This window comes from Anoplopoma fimbria, chromosome 20 (assembly GCF_027596085.1).
Source record: "Anoplopoma fimbria isolate UVic2021 breed Golden Eagle Sablefish chromosome 20, Afim_UVic_2022, whole genome shotgun sequence".
In the NCBI taxonomy this organism is placed as follows: domain Eukaryota; kingdom Metazoa; phylum Chordata; class Actinopteri; order Perciformes; family Anoplopomatidae; genus Anoplopoma; species Anoplopoma fimbria.
The window spans coordinates 5,441,719-5,459,630 of record NC_072468.1 but is presented as its reverse complement, the minus strand read 5'-3'; the positions used below and the strand labels follow the sequence as shown (position 1 = coordinate 5,459,630).

At 40.5% G+C, this 17,912-nt stretch overlaps 1 protein-coding gene across 1 annotated transcript in view; it reads right to left on the bottom strand.

Moving 5' to 3' along the window:
• LOC129109396 (ankyrin repeat and IBR domain-containing protein 1-like) overlaps nt 1–17,036 on the bottom strand; it is a 29,887-nt gene extending 12,851 nt beyond the window's left edge. The window contains exons 1-11 of the mRNA XM_054621460.1: nt 16,937–17,036; nt 13,595–13,875; nt 12,291–12,591; nt 11,147–11,329; nt 10,291–10,408; nt 7,067–7,275; nt 3,825–3,913; nt 3,576–3,720; nt 3,013–3,179; nt 1,514–1,602; nt 518–648 (exon numbers count right to left, since the gene is read on the bottom strand). Coding sequence (XP_054477435.1) covers nt 518–648; nt 1,514–1,602; nt 3,013–3,179; nt 3,576–3,720; nt 3,825–3,913; nt 7,067–7,275; nt 10,291–10,408; nt 11,147–11,329; nt 12,291–12,591; nt 13,595–13,782 — 1,620 coding nt within the window. The 5' untranslated portion in view covers nt 13,783–13,875; nt 16,937–17,036. The remainder of the gene's footprint in view (nt 1–517; nt 649–1,513; nt 1,603–3,012; nt 3,180–3,575; nt 3,721–3,824; nt 3,914–7,066; nt 7,276–10,290; nt 10,409–11,146; nt 11,330–12,290; nt 12,592–13,594; nt 13,876–16,936) is intronic.
• Between the last annotated feature and the right edge of the window lie 876 nt (nt 17,037–17,912).

The following is a 17,912-nucleotide window of genomic DNA, read 5'->3' as shown; positions in this document are numbered from 1 at the left end:
CAAATGTGTGCTTCTAAAATGATTTGAGTGCAGTTACTGAGCCTTCCACTTCCTTTCTCATGTTAAACAAATTTCCCTTATGATGCTCCCACCTAAACGTCTGTTAAAGCTGATTTAAAACAACATGCTCCAATCAAGTCCCACTCGACTCTTTATCCTGACACCAGACGTATTCTGTCAATCCCACTCTCCTCCCTCATTTGCTCAACTCCCTACTTTTTCGGACATTATGAGACACCACCTGCAACATTTAGACCACAAAGTTTAAAATGTGTCTGTAATTCTGCCAAAATGTTTTCCGATTCAAATTTGATTCTTAGCAGCATTTTATTTGTTTAAATTAAATTAAACAACAAAAAATGTGTACAGTACGCTGTATCGCTTTCCCAATCACAGATCAGTCTACTCATTACCAACTGATGACATACTGGCCAGAATAGCCTCTGAGATGAAACAGACAGCTAATTACATCCCGCAATAGTAAGATAGGTATGTGAAACCTCCCACCCTGACTCACCTTAGCACACTGCATGTGGTTGCAGCCCTCGTTTTTCTGTATTGGTGACTTGCAATTGGCGCAGGATTTGGAGTTAGAGAGCAACCACAAGCAGTTGGCTGCATCCTCGTAAGCTTCGCTCACACCAGCCACTTCGTTGGGAGGAGGGGGGGGGGGGGGTAAACAGAACAAATAAAGGCATAATGAGACATAATGAGAATGACTATTACCACAGCTTCTAAGCAGACCACTGCACTGAGTGGGAAATTGTCCTGCCTGACTAATGTGTATTGCCTATATTTTTATATACATCTCCCAAGATGGTCGTGCACCCCCTCCCACACCCACACACACACACACACACACACACACACACACAAACAGAATAATTGGCTATTATCAAAGCACCTCTGATGTGCCGTTTGAAATGCCAAGATAAAACTGAATCTGGGGAAATCGAAGGGGAAGATAGTTCCAAAGCTAAATAATTGCTTTTATCTGTAACAGTCACATCAAGGAAGTGGCACTTTGGAGCGACTTGGGCCATCTTAAATCATCTATTAGATATCCCACCGTCCAATTACTGCCTCAAAACATTGCATACTCTAAAGGAGTGGGTTGTTCGTTTTACTTAATAATTTATCATCAACATGATGGATTTTAATTGGCTGAGCGTTAAGCTGTTTCTAATTACTGTGGTTGAGTTCCAGGCAATTTAGCTCCAAATCAATCACTTGACTGCAGCCCAAAAAAATCTGGGCAAGTAAAGGGACTGGCACTTTACCACCAGGTAGCTTAACACAATTCTACTGGTTTAATTTGACTTAGTCAGGTGGTGTTTGAACAAATAAAATAAAACTGCATAGACTACTTTAAATCATTTTGCATTATGTCTGTTCAAACAGCACACAATCCTTTTTAAAGCCTAAAGGCAGAATGCTGTGCAGTTTGTAAATTCAGCTGTATGTCTGAAACGTACCCCAAAACAAAAATAAGTACATTCATGTCAATACTCACATTCCTCAGGTCTCATCTCATTGACTTTCTGTAGCCACAACTTCCAGGTATCACAGTCACAGGGCTCATGGGCCTCGCCTTGACACTCCCTGGAATATATACGCAGACAGATTAAGGTGATGCAGAGGGCTAAAGAGATCAATTAAAAGGAACACATTCTGACCCACATGAACACACCAAACACATACTGCTGTCAACCACCATCAATTGGCCATATCTGTTTTTCAACCAATTGCCTTTCTCGTGTCAAGGGAACTCTTAAAGTTGGACCTGTGTTACATCGTGTTTCATTACCAAATCAATCAAGTCAACTGCACTTTTGAGTAAACAACACAAGCGAACCTGACGGCCACTTTCACGAACCATATAGTGAGGTGAGGTGCAGTGAGATGGGTAGTATTAGTTGGGGTGGAGGTCATGATAGTTATGATGATGATATAATACAGAGGACAGAAGGTGGAGGACTACACAGCATCAGGGCCTTCTGCCCTTGGGAATGTTGCCAAGCTATCACACAAAGGGAGATAGCAAGTAGTTAAAAATATGTGTACACAGAAAATATATGGAAACCCTACAGACAAAACTCATACATACACCAGAGATGTTGGAATTTTGTTGTGAAAGACTTAAAGCAGATTCAATTATTTTGTGTCCTCCATCTGTACACATATTCCAAGATGGAAAAACGGTTTTACATTTTAACAAAATATGTGTTAATTTATCACAAGTTAAAGGAGTAGTTCAATATTTTGGGAAATACACTTAATAAGCATAATATCAATGTCAATCTCATGTCTGTACGTTAAGTACAAAGCTTGAATTGGTAGGACTTTAGCTTAGTTTATCATTAAGACTGTCATTAGCCAGATTATGAGTGATGGCTGGTTTTCACCAGGAAATCTTTTTTTTGTCATACTCAATCTTAAACTCCTGACATGCTGTGTTACACCTTTTACTCTGGATTGGCTTCTATCTGGCCACTGTATTGTTAAGAGAGGATCGATGCAGAGCTGTTTTTGGAGAGATGGTTCCCCACAGAGCTTCAGAGCTTTCTGATGGAGAGGCCATTGGATTCTTTGGTGGCTCCCTAAAACAGCCAGTCTTTCCTAGTTACTGGGTCTGACTGCACACTCAACTCAAGATGACTCTAGGTAAATTTTAACTTTTTCTTTTTCACAGTAAAAGACCGGGGAATGCATGCAATGTATGCAAATGAATGGCAACAAATTCAACATAATCATACACATATATAGAGAAACACACTTCTAATGTTACTGATGCTTTTCTGTCAGACACAATAAATGTATATTGTAGTAAACGGCCTATATGACTTCTAATGGATCAAAACATGTTATTTGCTTCACAATAATGTCCATTAATGTTACATATATTTATGTATACAGTATATACACTATTCTAAGAATATTCTTGCAATAACTTTTAAACAAATGACTACAGAAATGTTTTTATTTTCACAAGGTGTGGTACTGATCACTAACCAGCAGAAGAGGTGGCCTTTGCCACAATCTACGGCTGGAGCCCGAAGGAGGGGAAAGCTAAGAGAGTCTGAGTTGGAGGTCCCTGGGCCCTGGGTGCTCAGTCTTACTGCCCTTTCACACCCTGCCACAGGACACCAGCGGATTGCTGGATTGTTCTCCACAAATGCCTGTCAACAGAAGAAAGTAGATAAAAGGTATTTTCAGTGAGGGTTACCGTATTACACTCATTTCCACACAATATTATATGTTACAGATTAGAAAATGTCAGCCAGAGGAAATCGATGTAACAATCTTTTTTTTATGCTTGGTGTTAATTTACTTTTAAAGGGCTTCAAAATCTGAAAAGATCATGAATCACGCTGATAAAAACATGTATACCGCTTACCTTTCAAATCCAAGAATTTCTCTCTCCTCTGATTAACTCTGTGACTTACCATGTCAGTCACCTGGGTTATTTACATTGAAATTGAACTGCAGGAGTCATGTGTTTATCCCTGAGGGTGTTATCATTTCAATATTAGGTGTAATGTGTATAGTGCACGTCTGTTTTTTCATCTTGTTACCTTGATGTCAAACTGTAGGTAGCGCTTATCCATCTCTCTAGACACCACGCTCTCTATTACTTCCACAGGCACTAGCTGGTAGCAGTCAAAGGCCGGGCAGAAGATGTTGTGGGCTTCACCCTCCTGGATCTTTAGATTAAGAAACCTGGGGAAGAATACGTACATTGCAGATAGCAATGAGGTTTACACTGAAAAACAGGTACATCCTGAGTCTGCAGAATCCACAGGCCAAACCTAAATACGACTTACCCTTCCCAGCATGCTCTGCAGAACTCATGGCCACAGGACATGTCAACAGGTTCCTCGAAGACGGAAATGGAAGACATACAGATGCCACACTGTGATAAAAAAGAAAATCTGTCTTTAGGGCCACAGTGCAATTAGTTTCAGTCTAGATAAAAAAAAGTAGTCTACCATAAAAAGATTATTTTCTGAGTAATACTTAAAACTCTGTAGTGCAATTTAATATCCAGTACAATTCATATGTTATTACATCACCCTTTGAAATAAAATGCACACAGCCTTCGAGTCAGTGATAGGTTTTTGCCTGAAATTCAACAAACTTGAGAATAAGCTGCCTTGGTCATTTTCTCAAAATGTGGCCTAGTTTTAATATTTAATGTGATGAATAGTACAGGAAAACCACACCGTTACTAGCTGATGTCATGCGCAAACCACACACAGTGGTAGTTCTTGATTTGTTATAAAGAAAACCTGAAAGCCTGAAAAGCCAACCACGGCCTGGATGATGGTCTCTCATTAGCGTTTGTTTCAAGGATTACTGTTCTGTCATAAGATGTATTTTCTCACGTCCACAGAAACTTGAGACACAAACAGGGACAAACACACACAGTCCCCACACACAGGCCTTGTTACAGTGAGAGCAGGACCCTAACAAAAGACATAAAGGAGGCAGTGTGCTTCAACAATGTAAGTATTGATTTGTGAGAGAGCAGAATGCGATATAATCAACTGTAACCTTTAAACGGGCCCTTGAGCAGACCCATTAGATTGGCACAGTGCAGTTCTAGGCACAAAGTCCCAACAAAAGATACTGTCAGCCAAACGCAACCAATCATTTCTCATGAAGTAATTGATAAATCAATGATGTCCGCTTCAGCTACCATCTATCAACAGTTCAGTTCTGAAACACTAATCGTTATTCATCCAAAAAGATTGTATGGTTTTCCCCACAGGTAGCAATTCTTATTTCAAAAAGCTTGAAAGTCCCTGGTAACCAATGTCAGCTGTCAAAAAACGTCAAAAACACCCAGGGTGTTTTTAAAAAGATCAGCTTTCCATCATCACTGTGTACATAAATTCTCAAATACATAAAATGGAAGGGGAAATGCCCCATTTATGCTTACAGTTAAGTTCTAATTTATTAGTACAACACAAATAGCAGTATTCACTGTAAACACATCACAACAGGAATGAATAATTTTGCTCACATTTAGCATGTTGAAAATCTAAATGCCTTATCCTGACTGATTTTACACCATAAAACTACAGGAATAAACTGATAAATGAAATTTTGACACATATCGTTAGGCCAAGCACCAGTTAGAAGACATGAAAGCCACTTTGCCTTGCACTGCTTGTTATCAAACACACTTGATACCTTCAGTGACTTTCTATAGTAAGTGGTCGAACCAGACAAATTGCCAACAGCAAAAAGGACATCTCCCCTTACTTGACATCATTTCCTTCTTGACAACTGTTTACAAAGTAGGCTGTTGAGGAAAATGTCAAGCATGTTTGATAATTATAAGGAAACCGCAGATCAGGATGATGGGAGGGCAATTAAACAGGGGGTGTGCCGACCCTCTTGCAGCAGTGGGTCAATAAGGCTCAATAATGTTCTTGTAGATGGGCACATTAAGTAGCACAGCTGTGGAAAATACCCATTTTTAAGAGCAAACTTGCATGTCTATGAGCTGTGGTTATTGCAAGCTCACGAAATACTTGTTTTATCTTTGTAAACTTGCAAGGTGCTTAAATTTGACTTTGACAGCAGTGCTTGATACCCGTTTATGTTAGCTGTAGAGTGAAATCAATAAGCAGACAGCATGACAGTTCCACACAACATCTGGGGGTCTCTACAATTTGATTACGAATTCCATCATGCTCGACACAGAAGCAGCTTGTCGCTATGGAATACTCTTATTACCTATTTTTATTGGCCCATCGACAGACAAACTTTAAACACTAATAACATTATTTTAAAAGTATTACAATATTCTCTCATGTTCAGAGCTTACACCATAATTAACAAACCCCTTTGTTCTCCTAGGAGTAGAGGAAGTCCTGCCTGTATGTTTGTGGGTGAGACCACTGGCATGAATACTAATGATTGCTTGCAATATAATGCTGGGAAATAAAGCAACATTAGGCAGAAAGACAGGTGGGGCTGTGAAATTTTAAAGAATTCAGCAGAAACACTTCAGGACACCGTAGGGACTCAATTTAAATGAACACTTGTCTAGAGTTACTATGGGTACACTGCCAGTTACTGCTATTCTGTGCGCTTCTATGCTAGCTTTATACTTTGCTGCTGTAGGAGCTTCTTGGCCAGGAAAACCTGCTGCTCCCTCAGGCTACTTGTGTGGTGGTTTCATTTAATCTTATGGCTCTTCACTGAGAAGTACAGTTAAATGATAGAATTCACTAAAATGGTGTTCTCATTTACCGCATCTGCAACTCCAATTAAAGTTCTCCTAAACTTTTTAGCTGCGACCAGCAGCTCTATAGCTCACCCTGTCGGTCGGTCACAAAAATATCCCCTTCCTTTTGCGGCCACAGCTTTCGCCCTAGCAGGCTGTCATAAACCATTTGTCATAGACCCTGTGAGATGCATCCTTGCCATAGACTGTATATAAGAAGTGAACGTCGCCATTGTGACGTCACCCAATGGTTTTGAAGCTTTGAGTTCAGCGATTTTGCCATTGCCATTTTGGATTACGGCCGTCACCATGTTGGTATTTTTGCAACCGATAAACGGTAGTTACCATATTTGGAATGAGGAGGAGTAACGTAGAGACGCTGTATACGGCTCTGGCAGCAGCAGCGACCTGTCCATCACAGTAAGCCAGCCCTAAAGCTCACTCATCTTTAAAAGGAGTATGCTTTAAGGTGGGCAGTGAGAAGGAGGAGACGCCCACTACTGATCAGTAGAGAGAATGGAAGTTTTCTTCGCATTGGCATCACTCTGCAGAACAGGAGGTTTCTGCCTGATCCTTGCACTCAGCAGAGAGTTCCTGTTTCAATGCCGTGGGTTAGCACTGCCTTCTATACTTAAGCCCCACCCTCTTTCATAACTTATGATCTATTTCTAGTAGACACTTTTGGGAGGTATCACTGGTTTCAGCAGCGTGGTCGCAGCTATTGAAAGTTTTTGCTTGTAAACCTTTTATTTATCAAAAGTAAAAAGGAATTTGATGACAACTGTGTCACTAATTTTTGGTGAAAGGGAAGCTGCAGACATCTCTCACCAGAGAGGACTCCTCTTCCGCAGGCATGAGGCTGATTTGGTCTGGGGAAGTGATGGAGGAGCGGGTGGTGCGTGGCGTCCGGGGTGAGGGCAACGTGTCCCAGGCATTGTAACCACTTGGAGGCGGGTTGGGCATCTGTACACCCGAGCGCTGGCAGCATTCCCCCGCATTGCTCATCCAGGCCTCTAGGAGCTTCTCTCTGTCCCAATCTGAAGCAAAAAAGCAAAGACATAATTAAAGAGAGAAATAAAAATAAAACCAGAGAAGAACAGGGTCTAATCAAAGTACATGAGAAACCTAATGGTTTTGTTATAGGCATATGGCAATGAGGCATAAATAAAGTTTGAAAGACAGTCAAAAAGAAAATGGGGAAAAAGGGAAATGTGGTAAAAGGCCAAAATGACCAATTGAGTTGGCTTTGTAGAGAAATGAAATATTCTAACATGTTATTTTTAACGACAACATCGACTTTTTAAACCATGTGACAGGCAAACAGACGGGACCAATTCACACAAAGCATCTCATCTAGAATCACTGAGTAAATCACAAGAACAAAAACCAAAGCTTAGTGTATTTTGTATTTTGTAGGAATGCACACATGGATAAACATGAAAGGCAGCGTATGAGATAATTCCCATTCAACCTGATAGAACAAGACCTGTTCTCATTTCATAAACACAAAATTTAACACAAAAGTCTTATGTTTGTAAGAGTTTGTAAGTGCAACACTGAATCCACTAAAGCCCACACAAATCCCTCTCCAGTGGCAGCACTACCACCTAAGCCTTTCAAACACAACAACATAGACCTGCTGCCATCTGGTTTTCTGTTTTAGAATCGCTGTTCTGTCTCCCATCAGCACAAGAACAGGTTGGAGAACTTTTCAGTATAAATATTGAATGACTTGTGGACTGTGCCTGAGACCAAATTTTATCTGCTAAAAAGAAAATCCCCTCCTAAAATAAGGAGCATGACCCGGTCAACTGTGCAATTAGGTCTTTATCAGCCTCAGACTCTAAATGGCCTCGTTTAGATAATGAATACTGCAACAATTTCCCCCATCTCCATTTAATTAAAACTCATCAATGAGTATGACTCTATCTTCCAACCTATGGTCATTAAATGGAGTCTGAAATTAAAAGTCTTCACATTCAGTCTTAAATATCAAAAACTTAGTTGTGAAATACAAATTATCCAAAGCACAGACCGATCGACAGGCTGGCAGCTCAGCAGGAAAACACCAAGAATTATGATAAGAAAACTAAAAGAAGGCTAATATGGAAATGTTAAAGTTTCTACAAGGAAATAATGAGAAATAAGTGCAAAAATCCTTCTCCTTGAAATAAACAAAAATTCTGAAATGTTCCACCCCCATTAAACAGACAGACAGACAGAAATCTCATGCTAGAGGTGAATAAATATAGCAATAAGCTGGGGTCAGTCACCCTTCTAATCTCCCAAAAGTATGTCTAATATGTAGCACACAGAGCTCAACAGCCATCCACTGAGCCAACTGAATCAGAGAACAGGGTATTTAAAGACTGAATATAACCCAAAACTGTGACACATCTTTCAAGTCCTCCACTAAAATAATCTGAGCCAAATTAAAATTAAGTGGGGTAATGCTTTTCCAAGGCTTCTAATGAAATAACTTTGTTTTAAACATTTGAAGCTCTTCATACACGTTATCTTAGCTGGGTTAAGTGAAGCTAGAGGCTGCAAATCAAAACTGTGACACTGTTACTCAGTAGTTGGCTAAACCTAAATTACAAGAGGAGCAACTCAGTAAAAATGTCTTGGTGCATGATGAATGTTGCAAAATGAAATGAATTCCCTGAAAAGGATTTCACTTATTTAGCCTACTGGTAAGATAATGTCTCCTGGATGCATGTGTCTTTAGGTATAGCGATTTGATGACTTGATACTGACTGGACAGGATCATTTGTACTGAATTTCATAAGAACTGACCGGTGTTGATGTGTACATAATGTTTAACTTGGCTTTTACCTCAAGCTACCATTACTTCACCCACCAATAGATTTAATAAGGCACCTTAAATTTTACACCCGGTGTCACTCAAAGTATGAGACTTTAATCTCATACTCTATATTCCTCCTGGGGCGTTAAATCTACTCTGCAAAGACAAACTGTCTGCTTGAAGCAAACCATTAATATAAATGATTGCTCTGCTTTACTAACACTTTACTTTTACTCTAACATCAGCTTAAGAACCTCAATGTCAGCATGCCATTACTTATTTGTGACTGACAAAAATGAAGCTACCTATTTAGTGTCTATTTAAAAGTATAAGTAAAAAAGAAATGCTAACAAGTGTATATACTTGCACTGTTGTATGATGTAGCTCAAACAGGCAGCATTCCACTGCACACTTGTATATCTCGTAAGCACAGACAGGAAGAAAACAAAGTCTTGAATGGTATTCCAAACCAATGTTTGCAAAACAATAAACGAGACCTTTGTGTTGTTATACGTATGAAAAGCCTGAGTCTCTGCTGTGGACAATGTTCTTTATGGTAAATGTCAACTGTGTAAGTACCCTATTTTAGTACCAGTGTTTTCACATATTTGGAGGAAAGGACAAGCCCACTAAACTAGCATTCAGAGCATGTGACAATAACACTCTCCACTGAGAGCAATACAAGTGAAATTCTTTTAGATAACAAAGGCTGTTCTCATCTTGCCCCTTTCACTGCAAGGAAAGCACTGGAGTGTAGCATGGAGTTTATATGAGATATACAGCCCCTGCTATCCCAATACAAATAAAGTATAAGACGCATTTACAAACAAATGTTTTCTTTAAGTAAACAGCAAAATATGCTTTGTTAATGCTATAAGTGGAAACAAGGGATACAAGGTAAAACAACTGGTCAGGATTTTTGAAAGCATATGTGTGTATCGCCTTGATTTTTAATATCCAGTACCTTTTTTGCCTTTCTAAGATAGTGACAGTGTAGATGGGGAGACAGAAAAGAGAATATGACATGCAACAATGGTCCCTGGCCAGAATCAAACCTGGGATGTTGCAGATATATGGTATACCAGACTACCAGGTTGCTGCCGGTGCCAATCATTTTAAGCTCTGTGTGTGTGTGCGTGTGTGTGTCTGTGCCTGTGTCTGTCTGTGTGTGTGTGTGTGTGTGTGTGTGTGTGTGTGTGTGTGTGTGTGTGTGTGTGTGTGTGTGTGTGTGTGGGGTTGATAGTACCATGGGCACGTAGCAGTGCTTCTGCAGTGAATAGAGGGGCCTGCAGCATGTCGGCTGTCTCCACTATCAGCATGTCCTTCAGCCTCCGTAGATCCTGAGGCCGCAGTCCTTCATACATCTACAGAGGAGGGCAAGGGAGAGGAAAGGGCAAAGGAGAAGGAAAGAAGGATAGTGACAAGGGGAGATTAAGCAAAGAGGGAAGGAAGGAAGGTATTGAGGAAGAAAGAATAAGGCGGGTTGGCAGAGAAAAAAAAAAAAAAAAAAAAAAAAAGAGCAGAGGGAGAAACAGAGGGTGTGATCCCGGTATGAGGGAGAGGGAGGGGAAGGGAAGGAAAGAGGGTGGAAGTAGAAAGAAAGATGGGGCAAAGGAAGGTAGAAGTATTAAAAGCAAATCAAATATAGACAATTGTTGATGCCTGACTAAGCCAGGCCCACTGAGCTAACAGAGTAATGGTGATGGGAGTCACATGCCTTATGTCAGGCTGTTTGTGTGACAAATTTGGGTGTGTGTTTGTGTCTAACCAAAGCTACGATGTGGGGGCCTGTCAAGCAGAATTTCAGCCAAAATGCACTATAGACAAAAAGGGCCTGGTTCCAAGAGGAAACTACAGACCTACACACTATAAGTGTAGAGCTTTCATTTCTTACACCCCTATGTGGTTTGGCACGGTTAAGAAATCCATGGCAAGAGTTTTATCTGAAACAGCAATAAAATAGACAAAAACTGATAACTGTCTTTGGATTTTTGGAGTTTGGTAGGGACTAGATAGAAGTTTGATGTTAGTAACGTGACACCAGTTGAAGGTGACAAACCGAAAGCTGTGTACCCTCTGCCTCTTGTTATGTTATTCTGTACCTCTCTTCGGTCAAGGGCTGCGTACTCTGCCTCTATACCCTCTGCCTCCGGGGCAAGAGAGAAGACCATCTGCGACTCCAGGCACAGGGCCAACTCCTTGTGGTGCTGCTTCTCTGCACAGTCACATGGAGTCTCGCGGTCTTCGTTCTCAGCAAACAGGTCTGCTTCTCTCTCCACCAGTAACTAAAAAAATGGGAACAAAAGGAAAATTTGTCTTTGAATAATTGGGCATAAACTATACGCAGGGGACTAATAGCTTGTGTAGTTTGAAACACCTTACATGACAAACACAGTGGAGTGGTACCAGTAACTCTGTGGTAGTAGCTGATGGAAAGGCTACACAATTAAGGCAAAATTGCGTATTCCACTTATTTTTATATATTCTCTGATCATGAATGTTACTTAAACACTTTCTGTTTCAAGACCTATCGTGGATTGCACTTTGAAATAAGTGTTTTTCCCCCATTGGCAGGGCTGAGCCACTTTAAGTAAATTGAGTGACTTGTTCCGTCAAGTATGAATATGTAATTTCAGCTTCCCAAACATTTGTTAAATTAGTTATTTTCCACTTTGCTTTTGCACATATTTTCAAAGTTCCTTGTAGGTTTCTCTCTTTCTATCGCACCAGACCTGCATGTATCCCAAACTAAACATTTGGTTTTGCAAGTGGTGCAAATAACAAAAAAAAACATTAACAGTGGAAGATGACATTATTATGAATCATGGGAACAAAATCTGTTTCAAAAACTAGGTCTTTAAAACTTTAGACATTGAGAGACACACAACGATAGCTTGTTTCATAAATGTGACTTTTGAATGTGATGCATCCTGCCCCAGGGATTAATAAAGGTGTGTTGCACAACATCCTCCCAAGATACACAAGTAATCGGTTTGATCAATCTTAATATGATGGATGTCAGCACCACGCCACAAATCAGCCACTATTCTACAAATGTTCATAGTACGAAAAGGGCAGAAACATAATTTGTGTAAAAAATGAGGGTTACTCTGGCCCCTTTTATTTTCATTCCACTCAAATTGCTCCCTGTCAGTGCCTTTGACCTATTCCTAAAATGAAAATATTCTACACTAACCCATACTATATATACCAATATATATAATTCACACGACTTTGGAATCTCACCTCAACACACGTCTTCATGCCTGAGGCAGCAGCATAGTGCAGGCAGGTGTTTTTCTTGTTGTCAGTGGCATTGATATCAGCGCTTTCGTACTCTCCCTGGTCCAGCTTTGCTCCGGTCCATGCCAGGATGACTTGTAGGGATTCTGCCCGACGTTGTTTGTCTTCATATGGCCGTGAGATCCGGGGTTGCAGCGCCCCCTCTGAGGTCAGGATCTGAGGCCCCATGCAGAGAAGGTGCAGAGATGTCTCATTGTGCACATTACGCTTGTTAGGATTCCCATCTTTGCTATAGAGGAAAGACCTAAAATGATAAGACAGAGACAGGAATAACAGTTGATTTCAAACTTTTGCTTACTGGCCCAGATATGGCTTTTCATGCCAAGCTAACATATTTTTGTTCACTTTTTATTTCTGCATTGGCCAATAAAGTAACCTACTATGGCCTTTCTTGTTTTGTTTTTGTAAGCCTTTTTGTAGCCCCCTAGCATGTTTTTTGGGCAACACAGCAAATAACACGAAAGCCATTTTATCCTCTGACAAACCCCAAAAAGGTGGAAATAACAAACATCAAATACTTCTGTTATGCTTTATTAATTCTAGTTTTAGTTGCATTATATATTCTACAGCATTTTAAGTAGTATAGCTCACAATTTTTTTTAATACAATCTAGAAAACTACACAGTAGAGATACAAATGCAGGTAAATTATGAGCCTCAGATTTACTGTGCTTCATGTGGAAACTAGAATCATCAGAATCATATCTATATCCATACAGCTTCCACTTAACTTGCTAAGATAGAATAAAAAAAAACCTGTGTTTTTTAAAGTAAAGACAAACACATGCAAGGTTGGTATCTTATGGGGTGGGAAGCTCTTGGAGCCCCATCCTATTCCATCCCAGCATGTTGCATTCCTGAGAGCTGCTAACAGATGGCTATGTGGAGAGACAGATGGGACAGAGACGTATAGAGACGAAACATGAAAATACGTATTGTACGATGCAGCAATACAGTAATAGAAGCGACCAGCTGATCAGCAACAGAGTGCGAAGATACGTGCTCAAAGGACATTTGAAATCTAAATGGGTGCTGCATAAGAAATACAAATAATAAAATATTGAACAAATAACTGTACCATATCAAAAAATCTAGAGCACAACAAATTAATCCCTCATCTCTCAACACTTAAATATCTATTTTCCCTCCACTGACAGCAGTGAGTCCAAAAATATGCTACTCTGAATGTGTACGTTATGTCTGTTTGCTTGCTTGTTGGTTTGATTTTTATCTGGACCATATCCTGACCTGAGTAGGCGGGCCATGGCGTGCCGGGAAGCATAGTGCAGTGGAGTGTTATGCTGGTAGGACTCTCCGTATGTAGAGTTAGGATCCAGAGCCTCCTTGAACTGTGGGTTGCTCTCGTACAGTTGGCAGGCCAGCACCTCGTCCCCATTGATGAGAGCCTTACGGAACTTGGTTGCCGTGTTCCCCATCTCTTTCCTACTGTAGGTTCAAGCTCTGACCGACGCTGCAGCTTATGTTGTCCTCAAGCTGCTCAAGTCAAATAGGCCAGCATTCTGAATGTCCTTAAGAAGAGAAGAAAAAACAGGAGTTTAATTCCTTAGCGGCTGTGTCCGAGTCAAATAAGGCCTTCTCAACTAAAATGGTAAGTATTAATCACTTCCACTGCCTCTAAATCACAAGGACGAGACTTGTATCTCCAAGGTTGCTCAGGCTGCTCTGCCACAAGCCCCTATGTAAGCATCTCCCCAGCACTGTAAACCACCTCCCTGTGTTTCTCCGTTTTTATTTTTTTTAAATAACTAAACATAGGGCCAACAAAGCTCACACGGAGAGAAGGACAAGACTTCCTCTGGCATCACCAGGAGCTTCCGTCTCTCCATGCCAATGCTGCCCATCCCACTGAGGCCAGGAGTGATTGTGAAACAAGGTATCCTCCACTGAAGAGCATCACGCAGCGAGTCAGCATTTCGCTCCCACCAGAGCACCATATGGTCATGACTGTTTGGGCAATATGATGCTTCTATGTAGTTTTTGGCGAGTTAAAGCACAAATCAACAGAACACATCACCTCTTTCAGCATAATATAGCTCATGAAACTAGATGAATTCATACTGAATTCTCACCACCATGCAAATACTTCTGCACAATAATGGCTTAGAGGAGGCAACTTATGTACACAACAGAAGGAAAAAAAACGCTTCCTGTAAACCCCAAGAATACATACCATATGCTTAACTGGCCATAGGTTAGAAACAATAACTAAGGAAATGGTAAACTCATTTTGACATTCCATTTCCAGGACAATTGATAATTTCCAGCAGCTTATGTAAACAGAGTCAAGATTCTGCATGAAGCTAACTCACTGGTCTACACTTTACACAATATCAGCTTAAACTAGATTAGCATCTCTGTGTCTGTTTTTGTATTTGTCACTGAAAGGAAGAGGAGCGAATTCCAGGGAATTTTTGTAAACTTTTTGGCAGGACAAAGTTACTCTCACTGGAATTTTCAAAAAAAAAAAAAAACTTTCTAAAGTAAAAGGATGAAGAAAAATAAACAAACATATATATGGAAAGTGAGACTCCTGGGACAGGCAAAGGTTTTCATTCAGTAGCCAGTATTAGATACAACTGGCTAAAACTAATGTAGTCTTAAACAACAGTCCTGCAATGAATCTCACCACCATGAAGGTTATAATGTTCAGTTTTTGTTCAAACTGATTTAGAGAGGTGTTAATTCAATGTAATTTTGAGGATGTAGACAGTGTCACTGTGAAACTGTACTGTTTTATACAGAGAGGTGTTTCTGTTATTTTTCCTACCCTCATTGATATAAATGGGGTGTACAAAATAATAGAAACACCATTTAGAATACCGAAGGTAGGATTTATTGCCGTAGTTTATTTCTTTGCTGAACCTAATTTAGTAAAGGTATGTGTTGCTAGCATGTTAAATCCAAGTACAGAGGCAGATACCCAGTTAGTTTATGGCATGTTGTGTTTTGTCGTCTAGAAAAGCATCCATTGAGGTTAGTGGACCAGAGGCTGGACCAGAGTGGGATGGGACTTGGACTCCTGATCTCTGAACGACTTGGAGTCAGTTTACATGCATAATTGATCATTTGTTATTTATGCAGACAACCTAAATAACTCCATACTGAATACCTTATTCTTATTTAAAAGTGTTAATCCATTGCAGTGTCTAGGATATGACATCATCTCCAGCCATCGTTTCAATACGCCCCTTACATTCAAAATGACATTAACAAGGCAAAGGAATACTTCACCCCTAAAATGACCATTTGTGTATCATGCACGGACTCGCAGCGCGCCTGCTCAAGCATTGGACGTAGCAGCGGCTGAAGGGTTTTAAATCGTAAGATTTGGGCGAAAATGCTTGTGTTAGGAAAGTACAACAGCATACGTCTGGATAAACAAGACTTGGGTTGTTCTGCAAAAGTTGGGTGATAGTTTGTAAACGGATGTTTTGATATAGTTTCTGTTTGTTGTTAAATAAAAACAAAGTGTTATCCAAGAATTCAAGATTACATGCGGTAAATTAATTGATATAACTTTACTTGGTAAATGGTCACATTAAGGGTGAAATATTGCTCGACTGCCAACTAAATCGTCAGCAAACTACATATTTACAGTACCAGTCAAAAGTTTGGACACCTTCTCATTCAATGTTTTTTTTTTCTACATTGTAGATTAATATTGAAGACATCCAAACTATGAAGGAACACATATGGAATTATGTGGTAAACAAACAAATGCTCAACAAACCAGAATATGTTTTATAGTTTAGATTCTTCAAAGTAGTTGAATGAGAAGGTGTGTCCAAACTTTTGACTGCTACTGTACAAACAAACAACGAAGACAGATGGCACAAGTGAACTTGCATCACTACATCTGTGTCAAGCTTGTGCCATGTGAGGACAGGCGTCATCACAACAAAGACGAACTGAACACGTCTCACCTTGGTTAACACTTGATCTTTGGACAGAGTTATATAACCTCATAGGTGATAACACATACGACTCGACAAGGACACTCTCCAAATTAACTCCAACTAATTAACGTATCTGACAATTGTTCACGACACTCCTCCATGACAGCACCAACCAACCAACTAAACATGCCCATCTGACCACAGCAGGAGCAGCTTAGCTTAAAGCAGTGTTGACAGTGTGTCTGCGTAGCCTTCCCCTCGTCAGTGAAGTCCTCCGTGCAGGCCTTTCCCCGTGTTGTCTGCTGTTTACCACTGTCGCTAGCTCAAGCCGACGGCAGTGTGTTGTGTTGATGAGCAGTCCGTGTTCACGCTTTGTCACATTTCAGGTTCATGGAAACAGTCACCTGCAAACTGACCTTAGGTAGCCTTAGCTGCACACCTTTCCGGTTGTTGAAAGACCCGGTGTTATTCACAAGAGACGATATAAACCTAGTCCTTGTTAGCTGGGTGTTATTCAAAAACATAAAGACCTCATGACGCTAGGGTCTACGCTGGCTAACGTCAGCGTAGACGCTAGCGGAGCAGCTAGCAGGCTAGCCGCGCTGCTAGCCAACTTAGCTAGCACAGTTAATAAACTCCTAGTAAACAACGAGTAACAAGTATCCAGACTCACACAGACGGTGCATGTCGCTGCTGTAGACCTGGTCTTGTGAAACAACTGTCACTCGCTAGCGATTACCCAAGGCTTTCGTGTTGGCGAGGCAATCCATAGATAGATAGTGTGAGTGTGTGTGTGTGTGTGTGTGTGTGTGTGTGTGTGTGTGTGTGTGTAGCCCAAAGCAGTGATGTTGTTCCTGTAAACTCTTGGCTGCTACACGGGTTGCCAGGTTGCAGCCGAAACCCCAAAACAGGCGGAGAAAAGAAATGGCTCTTTTTCCCTCAGAGACTAATGATGGAGAAACACACTCACACACTGACGCCATTGAATCAGTTTTACGTCCTAGTATATGACCACGTTGCAGTATTCTGGACTGATGACAACTAATTGCATGTCATTTTTGTCCTCATCAAAGCCAAACTGTATCAGGGGTATTCCTCTGTGTTGCAAAGGATCAACATGTGTAGTGCAATGTGGCAATGTGACGTACAAACCAACCTATTCAAATACGTAACCAATGTACAGGTTCCCATGGACAGAAGATACAAATAAGTGATCAAACTTAATATGCCTTTTGCATGTATATTGTTATTGTCTAACCATAGGATGATATGGGAAGATAGTTGAATTTTACGTCAGATGGACTCAGTCTCCATCTCAACCTGTACACACACAGTCTTATGATTTCAACTCAACAGGCTGCTGTAGTGATTGATTTCGTAGCTGTGAGTACAATACAATACCTCTAGAGTGCGACAGAGTCCATGGAAATAAATGGTGCTTTTGGCTGGGTATGAAGTTCTGCTTGTTGTCCTTTCAACAGTCCAGTCTTGATATGACTTGAATCAGTTTTGACTTTGTATTTGCTGAAGATTAAAAAAGTGGATCAACTGAATGTGAGTGGCTTTACCCTCCATTACACCAGTATGCATATTCTTAATGTGCAATGAATCAATTAAAATATATATTAGCATCAAACATGACCTTGTGA